General features: G+C 42.2%; 1 protein-coding gene across 1 annotated transcript; it reads right to left on the reverse strand.

Annotated features, from left to right (window-relative positions):
- Window positions 1–709: 709 nt before the first annotated feature.
- Window positions 710–1,226, reverse strand: LOC122915635 (protein transport protein Sec61 subunit beta-like). Its single transcript, XM_044262393.1, has one exon. The coding sequence runs from the start codon at window positions 1,190–1,192 to the stop codon at window positions 902–904; it is 291 nt and encodes a 96-aa protein (XP_044118328.1). The 5' UTR covers window positions 1,193–1,226; the 3' UTR covers window positions 710–901.
- Between the last annotated feature and the right edge of the window lie 18,158 nt (window positions 1,227–19,384).

Raw genomic sequence — 19,384 nt, forward strand, 5'->3', positions numbered from 1 at the left:
AACAACATGTGTTGGAGAGGATGTGGAGAAAGGGGAACCCTCTTACACTGTTGGTGGGAATGCAAGTTGGTGCAGCCTCTTTGGAGAACAGTGTGGAGATTCCTCAAGAAATTAAAAATAGAGCTCCCCTACGACCCTGCAATTGCACTCCTGGGTATTTACCCCAAAGATACAGATGTCGTGAAAAGAAGGGCCATCTGTACCCCAATGTTTATAGCAGCAATGGCCACAGTCGCCAAACTATGGAAAGAACCAAGATGCCCTTCAACGGATGAGTGGATAAGGAAGATGTGGTCCATATACACTATGGAGTATTATGCCTCCATCAGAAAGGACGAATATCCAACTTTTGTAGCAACATGGACGGGACTGGAAGAGATTATGCTGAGTGAAATAAGTCAAGCAGAGAGAGTCAATTATCATATGGTTTCACTCATTTGTGGAGCATAACCAATAGCATGGAGGACAAGGGGCATTAGAGAGTAGTAGGGAATTTGGGTAAATTGGAAGGGGAGGTGAACCATGAGAGACTATGGACTCTGAAAAACAATCTGAGGGGTTTGAAGTGGCGGGGGGGTGGGAGGTTGGGGTACCAGGTGGTGGGTATTATAGAGGGCACAGCTTGCATGGAGCACTGGGTGTGGTGAAAAAATAATGAATACTGTTTTTCTGAAAATAAATAAATTGGGGAAAAAAAAAGAATTAAAAAAAATCAATTAAAAAGTTTATTAGTCATGGAAAAAAATTGATTCCTTAAAGCCAATTCTTGTTAAGTTCCCTGTAAAACAATAAGCTTACAGAATATTTCTCTCTCACAAACAGAAAATCACTATGCTTTTGGTCCAAGATACGTTGGGTTTTTTTCCTTCTTCTTCAGATGACAGACAGATGGATGCCGAATCTATGAACGAGTGTACTTGCCCCAAATGTGCAACATAAATACAGAAGCGATGAACAGAAGACTCATAACCAATACTGGGGCAGGGCCAACCTTGAGCCCAGGTGAGTCTTCGGTGTAGAATCGCCACATGCCCCCAGTGTCTGCTGAGGTCATGCGCCCCGCGTTCCTTGTTCCACAGCTAGCATTTTTTCTCTGCCGGACTGTGGATCCGGCCTCCCGGGCGGCCACTGCTTTGCTGGGAGAGCGCCCCGACGAGCCCACATTAGTGCCACTGGGGGTCGGACCAGGCATGCTGGAGACTGAAAGGCATTGGACGCTGAAACTGACGTCCTGTTGGTTCCTGGTCCGTACTTTTGAGCAGCAAGGGTTTAGTGAGCATATCTAATGGAAAAGTCTCATAAAGCCTGATTATTTTCTGATGTCTATTTGATTGGCATGGGTTAATTAATTTGGAAAACTGCTGAGTATTTTTGCTTGGGGCAGGTTCATTCTACTCTCAACTTAATCTTATGATATAAGGGTAAATGCACAGAACTAAAAGCTGTGTAGGTCCCGGATGTGAAGGAAAACTGCGGAAGAGTGTAGATAGCCCAGGTTTTACATGAGGTGACCCTGATTCACTGTAACCTATGATCCTCACTTTAAACTTTTTTTCATCATAATTAAGACTCCCTCTGCAATACCAGAGCTCCATATTTGGACTTTACTTCTGCTTTAGGGCTGACTCCAAGGCTGCCCAAACATGAATATGGGACTCAAAATCACCAATAGCTGCCTGGCACTGGGCCCATGAAAATTCTTAGAAGGGTCAAGATCCCTTTTGAAAGTGAGAGACTTCCTACTAAATGCTGGACAACTCTCCACCTCCGCTTAAGACAGTAGTAACTCTGTATCCTCCACATGTCCTGTGTCCTAGGGGCTAGGGTTAGTCCCTTACATGCAGTCTCGTATAAATCTTACACCAACTCAATTAGCAGATGAGAAAGGGGTGATGATAAACCACTGGATCACAGGCCAATTTGTCCAAAATCTGTGCTCTAGGTCCTAGCTACTGAAAGCATGGCCCATGCACCAGCAGCATCAGCATTGCTTAGGAGCTACTAAAATATGCTGCACCGGAGACCCCACTGCTGACCTATTTGACCAGAGTCTTCTTTTTTTTTTTTTTTTTAAGATTTTATTTATTTATTTGACAGAGAGAAATCACAAGTAGACGGAGAGGCAGACAGAAAGAGAGAGAGAGGGAAGCAGGCTCCCTGCTGAGCAGAGAGCCCGATGCGGGACTCGATCCCAGGACCCTGAGATCATGACCTGAGCTGAAGGAAGCGGCTTAACCCACTGAGCCACCCAGGCGCCCCAGAGTCTTCCTTTTAACAAAATGCCAGGTGATTCCCGTGCCTCGTAGGGTAAGTCTTGGGCCCACTCTGCCACATTGCCTCTTTCCCAAGGAAGGATTTTTTGCAGAGTCATTTTCTTTATTGGAAATGCTTCAGCACAGACCTGGTGAGACATCAAAGGCAGTCATCTTCATCACCGGCACAGGGATGGTCTGATTGCTCTGAGAGTAGAAGTACTTGGCAACACATCAGAGTTCAGGGGAGCTGCGTGTGCTGACACAGGCAGTTCCTGGCTTTCCTGGGCTGGACCTGGGAGCTGATGTGCAACCATCGCCAGAAGTCAGTTAGATTTTACAGCAGGGCCTTCCCTCCTTGCAGCCTGTTTTTACTAAGAGATTGCTCCAAAAAATCTCCAACAAGGGTCTTCTAACTAGAAGCTAAATTAAGGAAGCAAAAAGTCATCCAACACTTGGCCTTTGGAGAACACTACCAATTCAAAACTAGTTTCTTTCTCAGGAAGAAGAGAGAGTAAGCCAGTATCAGACTGAAGCAGGGGCCCACGGTTTGGGAAAATGTGTAACACAAGACACACTGTCAACCTCTCAGCCATGTGTAAGTTCTGCAGCTGACCAGTGGTCTGCTCACCTGCCCCAGGCTTAGCGGATCTCAAGGAAATCTCTCATGAGTCTCTTTCCAGGTCATCAGGATGGTTTCAGCTGGGGCAACTCTGCTCTGGTCCACGTATCCCTCACCCTCCTGAAGGCTAGCCTGGGCTTCTTTTCTCGGTGGTTCAATGCAATTCCAAGAAAATAAATGGAAACCCTCAAGACATCTTGAGACCTAAGCCAGCCTGGCACCCTGTTACTTCTGTTGCATTCTACTGATCAAACTGGAAGGCCAGTCAATATTTAAAGGCTGGGGGAGCACACTCTACCTCTTGATTGGAGGAATAGCAAGGGCACATTGCCAAAAGGACATGAATATAGGGTGGAGAATTGGGGCTTATTTTGTAATCTGCCACCCTCCTACTAACTGCTTCTTATCTGTTCTTTTTTTTTTTTTTTTTTTTTAAGAATCATCTTTTTTTTTTTCCCCAATTTATTTATTTTCAGAAAAACAGTATTCATTATTTTTTCACCACACCCAGTGCTGCATGCAAGCCGTGCCCTCCACAATACCCACCACCTGGAACCCCAACCTCCCACCCTTCCGCCATTTTTATCTGTTCTTTTTTGAAACGGTTATTAGTACACTGGTTTTCACCTAACCAGTCCATTTTGTTGTTCATGGGCTTATTGCTTTTTCTGCTATGCATATCTGGGAGCATGCAGTTAGGAGCTCTGCCTGGCTACCTCAAAAAGGCAAGCCATTAAATACAATAGGGACAGGTGGAAGAAGAAAGGCAAGAGAGTACAGAATTTTAATATGAATTAAACCACATCGGGCTCCCAGCTCCATGGGGAGTCTGCTTCGCTCTCTGACCTTCTCCTCGCTCGTGCTCTCTCTCACTGTCTCTCTCTCTCAAATAAATAAATAAAAAAAAAATCTTTAAAATCTCTGTGAGATACCAGATCGAAAAACACAAATTACAAATGTTGGCAAAAATGTAGAATAACTGAAGGAAAAGTGTAATGGTCCAACTACTTTGGATACTGTTCAGTATTTTTCACTAAAGCTAATGATACACATATCCCCTGACCCAGTGATTCCACTCCTAGATACAGACACAGCATAAATGTTATATAAGCTCATGCAGAATGTTCATAGCAGGATTATTTGTAATACCACCAAAAATGAAATATCTCACATGTTCATGTAGCATAAAATCGGTAAGTATAACACTGTGTGTTATGCTAAAATACTACACGGTAGTGAGAATCATCAGATTATAACTACTTATAATGATATAATGAATTCCATAAACCTAAGTTTGGGCAAAAGAAGTCAAAAGATGACTTGCTATGTGAGTCCGTCTATCTAGACTCAAAACCAGGCAAAAGTAATCTATGGCACTGGAATTAAATACAGTAGTTTTCTGTGGGGCGGGGGTGCAGGAGGAAACACAAGGGGTTCTAGGGTACTGGTAATGCTTAATTTCTCGATCTGGGGGCTGATTACATGAAGTGTTTACTAAGTAAAGATTTCAGCTCCTTACAGGAAGGACTAGCGTATTTTTTTGGTGTGAGTGTTAAGCTTCAGTAAAAAGTTCTTAGGAAAAGGAGACAGAACTCTAAAATGAGGTAAATCTGAGTTCAAACCCAGCTCCACTGCTTAGATTTGAACAACATTCTTGATTTTTTGGAGCCCAATTTTCTTCATTTGCACAGTGGTGGTAATTTAATATTATCATCATCTTTATAAGGATTAAATTTTAAGATGTGTATAAAGCTCTCTGTGGCCCCATAGATGTTAGTTCCTCTTCCTGCTTCTTGTGGAAAATGGGTAAAATTGCATTTACTGTCCCAGATAAACAAAGTACAATGTTTCCATTACACTACTATGCAAAATCATTCTCAATTTCACTTCCACAAAAACCTAAACAGAGAGAGAGAGAGACAGAGAGAGAGAGAAAGCTTCTGAACTTTATTTCATTATTTATGAGTGTGAATATTCTCAGTTCAAGGCGTTATACCTTAAAATGGATTATAACTTCATAGGTCATCCTGTCACCACTCATGGTACTTATTTTTCCCTTTTGGTTTTGTAGGCTGTTTTGCTGTTGCAACATATCTAAATTTTGAAGGATTATTAACAGCCTTTGGAATAATGGGTTCCTCAAGGGATCTGACAGCACTAAAATGATTAATGAATAAATAGTACAAAACCTTACTCTGGCCAGTCTAAAAACTTAGAACCATTCGGCCTTCAGCTTCAAAATGATCCTGCGGCATAAATGACGCAGGAACAGCCTGTGCTGGTTTCTGACCGTTCATTCCAGAAGAGAGGAATCGTGCCTATGGGTGGCATGAGGCAGTAGGAAATCCTGACTCCAGCTTGCCCTGCTCTTGATCTCAAGTCCTTTGGGGCTACCTCATTTGAAAGTGGAAGAGAGACTGCAAAGATGCTGGGAAAGCGAGGCTGCTCCCCAAAGCTCCTCTCCAGAGGGATGCTTCTATGTGCCTTTGCATGCAAACACGAAAACCATGTTTAAGGTCCTACGTTGCCAAGACCAGCTGTTGTCAGCCAGCCAGTATTAAGACCTACATGAAACCACGGGTTTGACAGGAAGAAAAATAATTCTTAAATGGGCTCAATAAGATGGGGGAACCTGACTTCATTTATTTCATAGTTTTACTTAAACCTCAAAACTGATTTTTCAGATCTTGGTGTAAAAGGAGACTCAAGAGCCATTTAGGGAAGGGCTAGAATAGAGAAAAATAGTAAGTATAACCTGAAAGTGCTGTATTAAGTCGTCTTCTTCACAACAGCCCTATAAAGTAAGCGGTTCTCAAAACCATCATTTTACAAGCCAGGAAACTGTGCCTCTGAGAGATCGACTAATTAGAACTTTTCTTAAATACTTTGTTCAAGTCCATTAAAAAGTATCATCAGGACTAGATGTTTAATATTTTGGTGGGTATAATGGAACCGGGGCAAGAGCCAGAGAAGCAAGCTAGGAAAGAAACAGATGTATGCATAACAGATCCAGGGTTTGGTAAACCAGGAAATATAATAGAGCGATGTAGGCTAAAGTAAGATGAGGTCTGAGGCTTGGGTTGTGGAGAGCCAACTGACAGATAAAAGGAAGTTAGAAGAAGGGCCATCTGTACCCCAATGTTTATAGCAGCAATGGCCACAGTCGCCAAACTATGGAAAGAACCAAGATGCCCTTCAATGGACGAATGGATAAGGAAGATGTGGTCCATATACACTATGGAGTATTATGCCTCCATCAGAAAGGATGAATACCCAACTTTTGTAGCAACATGGATGGGACTGGAAGAGATTATGCTGAGTGAAATAAGTCAAGCAGAGAGAGTCAATTATCATATGGTTTCAATTATTTGTGCAGCATAACAAATAGCATGGAGGACAAGGGGCGTTAGAGAGGAGTAGGGAATTTGGGTAAATTGGAAGGGGAGGTGAACCATGAGAGACTATGGACTCTGAAAAACAGTCTGAGGGGTTTGAAGTGGCGGGGGGTGGGAGTTTGGGGTACGAGGTGGTGGGTATTATAGAGGGCACGGCTTGCATGGAGCACTGGGTGCGGTGAAAAAATAATGAATAATGTTTTTCTGAAAATAAATAAATTGGAAAAAAAAAAGGAAGTTAGAAAAGAACTGGTTGGGAAGACTAAGGATTTGGAGAAGATACATGGATGTCAGGGGACAGAAGAACATCTAACCTGTGCTGCCCACCTGGTGAACTGATAGGTATGACTTAAGCCAGTGGTCTCTGCAGAACCATGTTCATTCACCAGCAGGTAAGTACTGAAATAGAAACACAGGGTATTATCTCTGTTAGAGACAGAATAGAAAAATTAACGAGTAAATGCTGGGTACTGAATCTGGGGAAATGCACTTGTTTGGGGGTGAAGGTGGAATGTGAAGGTGTGACAAACAGGACATGAGAATGTAAATGGTATCACATTGTTTCACTAAAATTTCCAATGAGTTAAATCTCAAGAATGCTACCAGGGGTCATGAATAAGGATGGAGAATCAGTGATTAGCAGGGCATTTTGGTAATTTTAGAATATTCTGCTGCTTGAGGCTGTGGAGTGGGATTCTGCAGAATATGGACTTCAGATTCTTGAACAGTACATTTTGTGAGTCTATGGAGAGTAGGTTGTATGTTGCACATAACTCGAGACATCAAAAGAAGAACTATAAGGCAGAAAACACAAGGCAATTTCCCCCACCACCAGTTTGATTGATGTGTGTTTTATCTTCCTTGCTTTCCTTTCTTTTTAAGAACAGAGAAAATCTGTGCTATGGACAGAAAGCAAGATGAAAGACTGAATGCTTTTGCAACAGATATATGCTGAGGTCAGAAGTTGACAAGAGGAAGACCAGTGCTTCCTAAATTTGATGATGCAGAAGAAGATCTGGGAAACATGTTAAAACACAGACTCCCGGGCCCCCATTCCTGGACATGCACATGGAATTGGTCTAGAGCTGGCTCAGGAATCTGCACACCTAAGAAGCAACACAGTCTGGACAGACTTTCGGTCTCCCTTTCTCTGCAGCATTCAGCTCAGAGACACGCTGAGGCTCAGTCTTTTCTTGGCTTTCTAGAACTATTATGTTCTAATTTTCCAGCCTTGTTTCCAATACTCTCACTTTCTTTCTGTGTCCTTTCCTTTCCAAACCATGAAATGTCCAGGATTTGGCTTTGTGACCACTTTCTCTGCCCAGCACACACAAGTAAATAATTCATATAATTATTTCTAGACACTGATCCACTGCATTCTCCTTGCCCATATGTTATCCTTCTTCCTATCTCTTCAGGGAAAGTTTGCCCCAATTATCTATGTTTTCCACCTTGCCTGAATATCGTCCTTTATTTCCCTTCCAAACTCACTGTCTTCTACACAGTCCTCCCTGACTGATGTGGTGCCCTACAACTTCTTCCCCTCACAGACCAACAAAGGACTGGATATTTGTCCATTCATAACACCCTGATCCAAGATGTGATTTCCTTGATTGAATCTGGATTTGAACGAACAATTCCCCAAAATATTATGGGAATTGGAGAAACTGGATGGGTATAAGAGACAATGCTAAGGAATTATTAATGTTGAATAGTATAATGATATTGTGGCTATGTAGAAAAATGTACTTATTTTAGAGATGCTTACTGAGTTTGGGGGATGGGTGGGAAATATATCTGTAAATTTCTCCAACCTACCATAGAAAAGAAGATGAGGCAAATATAGCAAAATATTTAAAAATATTCAATCAACGTGATGAATGCATAAGTTCTTACTATGTTACCTCTTTACTTATCTGTATACTTAAAATTTTTCAAATATAAATAGTAAACAAGAAAAACAATAGTCTATTAAAATTGGATTTGATAATCCCGTCCTATTTTTTAATACTCATTAAAATAACTACGTATTAAAGTCACTACTTACTGTTGGTTATAAGATTATTGGCTAATGTGATTCCAAACTTGTTAACCAGCCCAAACTTAACAGCTAGTCTGTTCCGTCTCTCAGAGGTACAACATACCTTTGACTGGAATCTGGATGGGCTTGCCTTACAGCCGCTACTTTCCCCAAGTATGGGATGAGCAAAGTTTGTTTGCAGTGTAAAAGTCGCAAATGCTAGAAATAAACACTCAAAGCTCCTTTCACAAAAAGGTGTTCTTTGCTACTGGGTATTTACCCCAAAGATATAGATGTAGTGAAAAGAAGGGCCATCTGTACCCCAGTGTTCATAGCAGCAATGGCCACGGTCGCCAAACTGTGGAAAGAACCAAGATGCCCTTCAATGGACGAATGGATAAGGAAGATGTGGTCCATATACACTATGGAGTATTATGCCTCCATCAGAAAGTAACATCCCGTCCATGTTACTACTTTTGTAGCAACATGGACGGGACTGGAAGAGATTATGCTGAGTGAAATAAGTCAAGCAGAGAGAGTCAATTATCATATGGTTTCACTTATTTGTGGAGCATAACAAATAACATGGAGGACATGGGGAGATGGAGAGGAGAAGGGAGTTGGGGGAAATTGGAAGGGGAGGTGAACCACGAGAGACTATGGACTCTGAAAAACAACCTGAGGGTTTTGAAGGGGCGGGGGGGGGGGTGGGAGGTTGGGGGAAACAGGTGGTGGGTATTACGGAGGGCACGGATTGCATGGAGCACTGCGTGTGGCGCAAAAACAATGAATATTGTTATGCTGAAAAGAAATAAAAAATTAAAAAAAAAAAAAGGGTGTTCTTTGGAGCAAGCATTCCAGCAGTTGTCATTCCCTGATCCTTCAGGAGCAGCAAGGATGGAGAGGAGAGGTTCCAGCTCGGGCTTCCTGACCCTAAACTTCAAGTGTCTATAAAAATCTGGGGGTCGACTCCTTTCCAGGTGCAGGATCAGCCTTGGGGCAGATGGATGGCCTATCTGTCTCTCTGCTGGTCTCTTGGATACTGATGACTTTACTTGAAGGGCTTCAGAGGAATATCACCAGAGAGGTAAAAGACCTGACCACAGAAAAGTCACTAAGGGGGCGTCTGGGTGGCTCAGGGGGTTAAAGACTCTGCCTTCGGCTCGGGTCATGATCTCAGGGTCCCGGATTGAGCCCCGCATTGGGCTCTCTGCTCAGTGGGGAGCCTGTTTCCCCCTCTCTCTTTCTCTCTCTGCCTGCCTCTCTGCCTACTTGTGATCTCTCTCTGTCAAATAAGTAAATAAAATCTTTTAAAAAAGAAAAGAAAAGTCACTAAGAAACAGCTGCCCTTTTCCAGCAGCCAGGCTTCCTTCTACCAAAGAGACCTCCTGGTTGCCTTCTCTGCTGTGTGCTTGTCCCAGGAGAAGGTTAGGTTCTGGACATTCTGTGTCCCGAGAAAAGCAGATGAGTCACTAAGGAGATGGGCAAAGGGGACAGCTAGAGACTAAACTGGAAAAGTAGGATTTCATGAAGATGGATTTGAGGAGACACCTGGAGTGAGTCACTTCTGAAGAGGAGCTTCTGGAAGTCACAGTCTTTGAAGTGGGCCCAGAAAAAGGAAAGGCGCTCCGAGGACAGGACTGAGAACACCACTTGCATGCCTCAGTTTCCTGAGAACGCCACGGAGCCTTCCCTCTGAAAACAAGCCTCCTGCCTCACGAGACTGCAGGTTGTGAGAAATTCTCCTCCTGCGCTGAGAGAGCCACTTAACTCTTGAGTCATTAGTTCATTTATGAACAAGGAGGAAGGCACGGGGCCACATGATCTCTAAACTACTTTGTAACTTAAATTTCTACTCATCACCTGAGCAAAGTAACAGCAGAATGTTATGATCCTTTAGCGTTTCTAAGACTGTTTTCCCTGCTGCCGTGAGCGATCCAAAGTAGAATAAATAATTACGGACTTTAGTGGCATGTCCAGAGGATACTTCACTAGAAGGTTATTCTATCAATTAGAGAGCTGGATATGTTCTTTGTGAAGTTGCCTTAAGATCATTCTGGCTAGTCTTTTTTTATCCTGAACAGAAGAAATACTTCCATTGAAAACAGTAGTGATTTTGCAAAATAGAATACTCCAAGCAGAGTGGATAAGCATAGAGCTAAATGCTAAAAACAGAAATGAGATTTTGAAAAGAGGAAATGAACTTTTCAAGGTGATAAATATTGAAGTTCCAGTCCCAGGGATGTGTCACAATTCAGAGAGATTATCACATAATTACATAGTAGAGAGCTTCTTGCAAGGAAAGGCCTGAAGCCGATGAGTTCTCAGACGATTAGTTCAGGTGAATGCGGGACAGGCATGTGTGGGACCAGCCTGACCGCAGAGGGAGTCATTGAGAGGTGCCAAGGCTAGAATCCTGATTATCCGTTCTCAAACCTGGCTACCTACTGGACAAGGTGGAAAGGTTTAAAAAATACAATGTTTGGCTCCTGCCCTTAGTGAGCCTGATTTAATTGCCCTGGGGTGTGGCCTGGGCATCAGGATTTTTCAAAGCTCCCCAGGTGACTCTCAGGTGCCCTCAAGGGTGAAAACAAGCATGTGGAGGCCCGGGATCTCTTCCAGCTGGAGAATTTGGCTTCAAATTTGCCTTCAAGGGCCCCATCCCTGCCCTTGAGGAGCTATCTAATTGCTTTACTAGTTCCCTTCTCTTGCCTCTTAGCATTTACTCTACTTAGAAATTTTTGTCTTTCTTCCTTGAAAGTGAACTAACCACAACAAACAAAAGGAAATAAGCAATTATTACATCCAGGCAGCAACCAACTACTACCAATGATAGATATCTTAGTTTACGTAAGTAGCTCCGTAAACAAATGCTGTATTAAAAGCTGATGGTGTGCCCTCCTGCACCATGAAAACAAAAACTCCTCCACACGTTGTCCCATGGTCTGATGTGTCAGTCAACTTTGACTCCTAGAGTTTTTTAGTGTCTGATGGAAGCCATTAGAGGTCACGTTATATTCCAGCTTCTTCTTTTTTTTTTTTTTTTCTTAAAGGCAAGGCTTTTGTAGCAATATTTATAGACAAGGGGTCGGCAAATCATAGGCCCATGAGCCAAATCCAGCCTGCTACCTACCTTGTTAATGAAGTTTCACTGGAACACAGCCATGCCCATTCATTCACTTTTATACTGCTTTTGCACAACAGAGTAGTTGTGACAGAAACGATAACAATTTAAAATGCCAAGAATGGTCTTTAAAAAATAATGTTTGCCAGCCCAAGTAATACAGGTACTTCTAGGCTTCCGTGTTAGCCCTTGCCTACTCTGCTGGATGAGTTTTAAAAATATGGCCAGTTCTTAACCCCTCCCTAAATCCATCTCCTGTTCAATGTGACTGCTGCTGTCCCCAGTGAAAATGGAACCCATTTCACTGGCCACCGAGTCTGGGCTGGCCTTACGAGTTGTTTTGATGACAGAATGCTGTGGAAGGGACACTGTACCCACCCTGAGCCTAGTCTTCAAGAGTCATTGCACATTTCTTTTGGAACCTAACTCATGTGAATAAGCCTCGGGAGTGGAAAGAAACACATACAGTCCAGTGTACCCTCTTGCCTCAGCTAAAAGCCAGCCAAAATCCAGAGACCGAGTTGTCCTGCTAAACTAGTACTCACATGAGCCCAGCACAAAGGGCCCATCTGCAGATTCATGGGCTGAATGTCTGCGTTGTTTTAACCCATTATATTTTGGAGGGTCTATTACACAGCAAAAGCTAACACATACGCCTGTCATAAGACATTAGTTCTGTATGTCTGTAATAGGATTTCCTTTATTCCTCTCTGTTTTCAAAACCAAACTATTTCAGTATTGTCCACAGGCTTCAATCAGAAAAGAACTGAAGAAGGGAACCACTTATGGAAAGAAAAGCATTATGATTCTATCACACCTTCTCCAAAACTAAGAAAACAAACACAAAAATATCCATTGGCTTTCAAATAGGAGTAACAAATCTTTAAGGACCCACATATTTCATGATCATTTCTTTAGGTAATATACGCACATGTGTATGTGTGTGTATATATTATTCTCTCTCTCTCTCTCTCTCTCTCTCGTATTTGCCTGGGGTGGTACCAAACCAATAACTTCCACCTTTGCACAAGATGTTCTTTCTCCCTAAAAAGGATCTTGACCCAGATGTTTTATGGAGTGTGTGGGTGTCAGTTAAGTGTCAATTCCTCATTGAAGCCCAATCTGATGAGCCAACTGATAATAGCCCCCTAAAATCTATCACACTACCATGTTTTATTTTCTTCCTAGTACTTTTGTTATATCATAGTCAATTGATTTTTTTTCCTTCTCTGTAGTCTGTCTATCCCCACAGGAATATACTCCATGACCTATGAAGGATTTCTTGTTTATTTTGTGCTGAACCCCCAGTACTTACAGAAGTACCCAGCACATGGTGAATCTGGATTAGATCTTCAATGAATGGCCTATTCCTGCTTCTCATAGGGCTAAAGTAATTTTTATCTACAAAGTATCCCTGTCAATGACAACATTGAAACAGCTGATTTTTGAACAAATGAACAGAAGCCAAAGCATAAGATTTTGTGTGGCCTAATATTTTCAGGAACAAATTATACATAATTCTTTGTTATTCTCTTTCCGGGTCCACACTTCTTACCATCACACTAAGAGAACAGGGCTCAATGTCACGAGTGTTAGCCACCTTTCCCATTAAAGCAGGTTGCTGTTTTTGTGTGGGAAATAGAAACGGATGAAGTTTTCCATTCCATAAGACCTGCAACAAACTGCAATTCAGCATCTCGACAGAACCCAAGGATTTAGAAGGCCTGAAATTGACAAGCACAGGAAGATACCCAATTAACTGAGATTAAAGTCCCAGTATGATTCACGCATGTCCTGGAGATGCCAGGCAATGTCAAACAGTATCCAGCCTTGTTTTGCAAGCAGTTTAATGTTCTGTGCATTGTGGGGGCTGCAGACGGAGCGCCATTTAAAAAAGAAACACATAAGGTACTCCGCTTCCCATCCCAAAGTGTAATGAGTAGGTTTCACCCATGCTCTCCGGCCCCAAATGATTGAACTGGCATTAGTGCCAAAAAATTGGAAATGTCTTAACATGCATTAATTGCTTAATGGTTGTGCTGTCTGCTTGAAAAGGGCGGGGTGGTATTTAAGTTGCCTAATGACTTTACATTTTCCCATGGCAAAATACTTGTGATTTGGTTATGCTATAATTAAAGAGTTACATAAACAAGGCCTTTGGAAACCAATGAGCTGGCTTCCTTGGGAGAGGGATTTTGGTCACCTATAGCTGGTATGTTCAGGCCCTTCTGAAGATGGAAACTACCACCTAGCCATACCTCCCTTTCCCACTCAGAAGTCTACCCTGTCTTCATCCCTGCCTTTTTGTGTTCTCTGCTGAGTGCAGGTTAAGGTGGTAAGGGAGGCAATGGAGGGAAGATTTTAAAAACAAACAACTTTAGTTTTTAGGAACAATTTCAAAACAAGCTGGAATATAAATAATGGGGATAAGCAGGATAAACTCAGAAGAGTCTAGTTACCTTGGAGCCAGACAGCCCAGCGATGAGAAACCCTGAGGGCAGAGTAGGCTGTCTTGTAAAAGCAGTTGATCAAATGTTTATTGCTGGAGAAGGAAGAGCCTTTGAACTCATGTGGTTTGCTTGCATGTACCCCCAGAAACGATGTCCTCCAGGAGCTCAGCTGTTAAATTTCTTACCCAGAGGTCTCTTGCAGCAGGAAAAAGAATTCTTGGCAGTCAAGGGAGACCTGGAGCAGCGAAGACGCTATTCTACCTCCCAAAGAAAGTGCAGCAGTCAGGAAAAATTTAACAAAACCCAGGGTATGGCCTCAGATTTACTCGGATCCTTATCTTTGGGAGTCATGAGGTCCTTTCTCAGATCCCTTATTTCATCCTCTCAGTTTATAGACCTTTACGAGGAAATTAGGAATCTGCGAGAGCAGGTGTCAGCTTATTGAACACAAATGTGACTTTTAGAGTAGATTTTCTTTTAATTCCCTACATTTCAGCCTTCGGTAGGTTGTAATCTCAGCGAAGTTTAGTGGTGAGTCATTGGTCACATTCAGCAATCCAAGTTTCCCACCGAGAATTCGTAACCTATTCTTAAATAAAAACAAGTAGCAGATGGAAATTTGTTTTTCTTAGATGTTGGCACCTCTTCAGCTTTCAGACATTCGAAATTAAATCTTAGGAGATTTTCATTTACTAAACAGCTAGAGCTAACAAACTGAATGAGCTGCAATCAGCTTCCTTTTCCATTAGACAGACTGGCAGTACTTCTAAGGCTGGACCATGAAGAGACACAGCCTACAGGCCTTGCCTTGGATGCTGGGGTAGACTGAAGGCACTTGTGGTCCTATTGAGGACTTCCTCGTAGCCAACCATTAAGACCCCGGAACTCTTTTCAGTAAAGGGGAGGGTCTATTCCCTCTCTACCTGAATTGGGACTGCCTGGTGCCTAGTTTTTGTCAACAGAATGTGGCAGAGCAAGGCCTTGCATGTTTCCCTTCTTTCTCTCAGAAACTTCAGCAGCCTCCATGCGAGCCAGCCCGGGCTAGCCTTTTGGAGGGTGAGAGGCACTTGGAGACGACTTCAGTAGTCTCAGCCAAAGCCAACATAGACCTGCCTCAAGTTAGCCAGCCCCTGAACATCTGGGAGAGCACAGTGAGAGAGCAGAGCTGCCTCCCAACCCCCAGCTGACCACAGATGCAAAAAACAAGCTCATCCAAAGCCAGCAGAACCACCTGCTGGCATGTTGTGATATTGTGATTTATAATAAGAAATGCGTACTTTGTCTTCATCTAAGTTTCTGGCACAGAGCTCCTAAAACCACTGAAATTTCCCAAGGGATGAAAGTAAAAAAAGGTGTCCTTTGTTACTTTCATGAGGTGAGTTTGGATCACACCTCGCCAGAAGAACAAACCATCACGTGAATGGTGGGCCGGAACCTTCAGCCCCAGGCCTGGTGTGGGTCATGGGAACCTCTCATTTTAGCCAGTCAGTCAGAAGCACAGCTAACAATCTGGACTTGTTATTGGCATCTGAGCTGGAGGACGGTCTTGTGGAACTGACCCCTTAAATTTTGGAATCTAATGATATCTCTGGGAAGAGAGTGTTAGCTTGGAGTTGAATTGTAGAATACCCAGCTGGTATGTAAGAACTGCTTGGTGCTCTTGGGCAGAAAATGTTGACACTGAAACTGGAAACCAGGAGTTTTACATGTAAACTCATGAGCAGTAAAAGATGCCTCTTTTTTTTGAGACCCTGAGTTTTGAAGGGGTTTGTTATACATGAATACATAACACAAATATTTGAAGAAGAAATGTCAGGAATCATGGTTATATCCACAGAAGTAAGGCAGTTAAGACACTGGCATCCTTACTATGTACATGAAGATAGTGGACCATTGATTAATAATGATCAGATATGTATTAAAAACCAATGAGACTCAAGAGAGTTATGCTAGGACCTGTATGGCGATAAAGCAGGAAACCCCACAGTCATGGTGCTGGTCCTCAGGGATCTTAGAGTCTATCAAAGATGGCAGATATTTCAAATTACTGAAATGGAAATGGCAGTGAGGAAAAAAAAGAATGGTGGTTCTCAATCCGGTCAGCACATTAGATTTACCTGGAGATTTAGTACCATACCAATGGTGGGTCCCACTGCAAACCAGTTAAAGCAAAATTTATTTTTTATTTGACAGACAGAGATCACAAGTAGGCAGAGAGGCAGGCAGAGAGAGAGGAAGGGACGCAGGCTCCCTGCTGAGCAGACAGCCCTATGCGGGGCTCAATCCCAGGACCCTGGGACCATCATGACATGAGCCGAAGGCAGAGGCTAAACCCACTGAGTCACCCAGGTGCCCCCCTACAGTGTTTTTTTAAAGAGTGGTCTTTTAGACCAGTGGCATCAGCATCACCTAGGAGTTTATTAGAACATGAGACTCGGAGGTCCCACCCCTGATCTGCTGAGTCAGAATTGGGGGATCAGGCATGGGAGCAGGAACCTATATTCCAACAAATCCTCTGTGTGATTCTTAGGTGAGCTAAGTTTTGAGAAACACCAGTCTGGGATTGTAAGGCCGTAAAACCTGGCAGTAATCATCAGTCACACCCAGGGACATGTACACAAATATTATGAGATGAAAGCAAAGCAGTAGGGTTGCTTTTCTAGACCTAAAGATGAGACAGATGTATAGAGTTTTCAACTAGGAATATGGGTGATCTACATAAAGAAAGCTTTTGTGATATTCATATTGACTTGATCATGATTTAAATGTTCTATGAGCTACTCTGTTTAAATTCCCAGAAATGTCTTCACCCCAATACTGGAGATTTAACTTTATATAAGACAGTGGCTTAAAGGTATGAGGTCTAGAGTTTTCAGTTCAGTTTGTGATAGAACTTCTTAAGATATCTCTTTGTTTCTGGGTGAGCTTAGAGGCTAACTCAGATTGAGTTGTTCTTTGGAGGATCACTCTCCCTCAAATTAATGAAATCATCTGTCCTGATTTCCCTGCCACAGTATCAGTTTATGCTTGTTGTTCCACCATAATTATTAATAGCTTTCCCCTTCACTCTTAGAAGTGTCCCAATTTAGGCAATAAATCATGTGATCACCTTAGCTAAGACTGATAATAGCATTATCTTTTGGAATCAAGTAAAATTTGCCTTAAAAAAAATAAAACCAAAACTGTAACTGTTAGTAGATGCAGACATTTGAGAAATCAGTCTCTTTGGAACTACTTGTCCTCCAGACCATTTCAGGTCAGCTGCCACTTCCTAATCTTTTAAATAGTCTCTTTTGCTTATTTGCAGAAGGCATTTATTCATTGCTTGGAACCTCTCTAAGCTACTGATCTATCATCTCTAAAAAGACGTTAACAATGTCAGCCTCGCAAGGTTGTTTCTGGCAAGGATCAAAAGAACAAACAGAAGTAGATCGTGGTCCTTGACACAGGATAAATGCTAGGAAAATAGAAGATCTACAAGACAGTGATAATACTTTTCTGAGCTAAAAGACAATATATGATAATATGAGTATGCCTTGAAGCTATGAGTAAGGACGGACTTTTTCCAAAAATGAGGACAATGTCTGTTGCTCATTAAACGGGAGGTACATGGGTGAACAGACAATACCATTTGACATTGTTCTGGAAAGCCTAGGGAAAATGATCACTAAACTAGACAAGATCACCGCTCAATGAATATTTATAAGATGCCAGGTATTTCTTCCAGGTACCGTTAGGTACATGATTACTTTTCTTAATTCTCTTATGAGGAAGCAGAGCCTCAAAGAGCTTACCTACCCCAAACCACAGAGATAGACTGTAAAAACAGGATTTGAATCCAAATCTATCTGTAAAACTCATGTGTTTGTCAAGAACTGTGAAAGTCTGAAACTTTACCCTGCTTGCAAGCTGCCAACCAGCCTATGACGATATTATGGCTTCTAGCAGAGGACATGAGTCTTTTGGGTCAGAGATGAGGAACTTGATTACATATGACACAGAAAAGACAATGTACATCATTATATTTGTGTTAGTTCCTTTTGCCTCCAAGTGACATGGGGTAATGATGATGGGACCAGAGGAATTGTATTTAAAGCTAAAGGAACTCTGAGTTTAAGGAACCAAGTATTTCAGAATTAGCAGTAGGTATCCCTACATTTGCTTTAAAGGCAGACACCATCCCTTTGCTCCAAAGCTATAAGCAAATGTTGCTTTTGCTCTAGAGGGAGACTTTATCTTCCAAAACTGTTCTCTGTGCAAACATATATGTTCCAGAAATTAGTGCAGCCAATGCCTCTGCTCACAAAACATAAGAAAAAAATGAGCAACCCATGAAGAATTCTCTCTCATAGTGTATTCCATCAAACCACCATGTTCTGGTTAATGCTATTTAACAAAATCCTCCAAGATTAGTAACACAAAATCACAAGGGTTTTATTGCCCATGGATCCTGCGCATCTGAATTTTGTGCTAGGCACAGAGATGATGACTTATCTTTGGATCCATGATATTTCAGGCTCCAGACACGTAGTCAGCCAAGGGGCTGCCTAAATGACTGGGGGCTAGAATTTTCTAGAGATGCTTCATTCACATGTCTATAGCCTGGGCTGGGATTACCTCAAGGCTGGGCTCAGCTGGGACTATCTCTTGAAGTGTCTCCTATGATTTCTTCACTTGGTTTGGCTTATTATTAAGTACTTAGTTAAGTACTCTAAGAAGCATCCAGACCCCAAATATTAAACTAAACAAAACAAAATAAAAACAGAAGGAAGCTCCAGGGCCTTTTATAATCCTGCATTGGATATCATATAAGCAACTCCCACCATCCTGATTGGTTGAAGCAGTAATAAGTCACCTAGATTCAGGGCCCCTTGTTTGATCATGGATCATGTAAAGAGGGATGTCAAAGACCCTGGGGGCCATGCTTGATAATCACTACTCACATTAACTCCAGGATCATGAATAGGTGTTTCCCTGACTCCCTTGCTTGACATTCTCCTTTCTTCTGTTCTTTTCCTAGCTACTCAGTGCCTTTCAACTACATACATTCTCTGTAAAAATTTGTCACTTAATCAAAATTCCATACATCCTTACCTCTTTTTCTTTTAAGATTTTATTTATTTGTTTGACAGAGAGAGATTACAAGTAGGCAGAGAGGCAGGCAGAGAGAGAGGGGGAAACAGTCTCCAAGCAGAGAGCCTGATGTGGGGTTCCATCCCAGAATCCTGAGATCATGACCTGAGCCGAAGACAGAGGCTTTAACCCACTGAGCCACCCAGGCACCCCTCCTTACCTCTTTTGATAAGAATACTATTCTCTCAGCATGGATTATACCTTCGAAGGTTTGGTGTGACTTACTTTAAAAGATAATTTCTTAAAGTGTGAACGACCAGTTTAAAACTTCCAGAAGGGTCTCCAAATGTTAAATGGGGGAAGAAACTAATTAAAATGAACCATAATTAGAAGTTATGGAGACTGTCACTAGTCTAAGAAGCCTTTCTTGTACATTCTCTTGCTTTCC

The sequence above is a fragment of the Neovison vison genome, chromosome 8, assembly GCF_020171115.1.
Source record: "Neovison vison isolate M4711 chromosome 8, ASM_NN_V1, whole genome shotgun sequence".
Classification (NCBI taxonomy): domain Eukaryota; kingdom Metazoa; phylum Chordata; class Mammalia; order Carnivora; family Mustelidae; genus Neogale; species Neogale vison.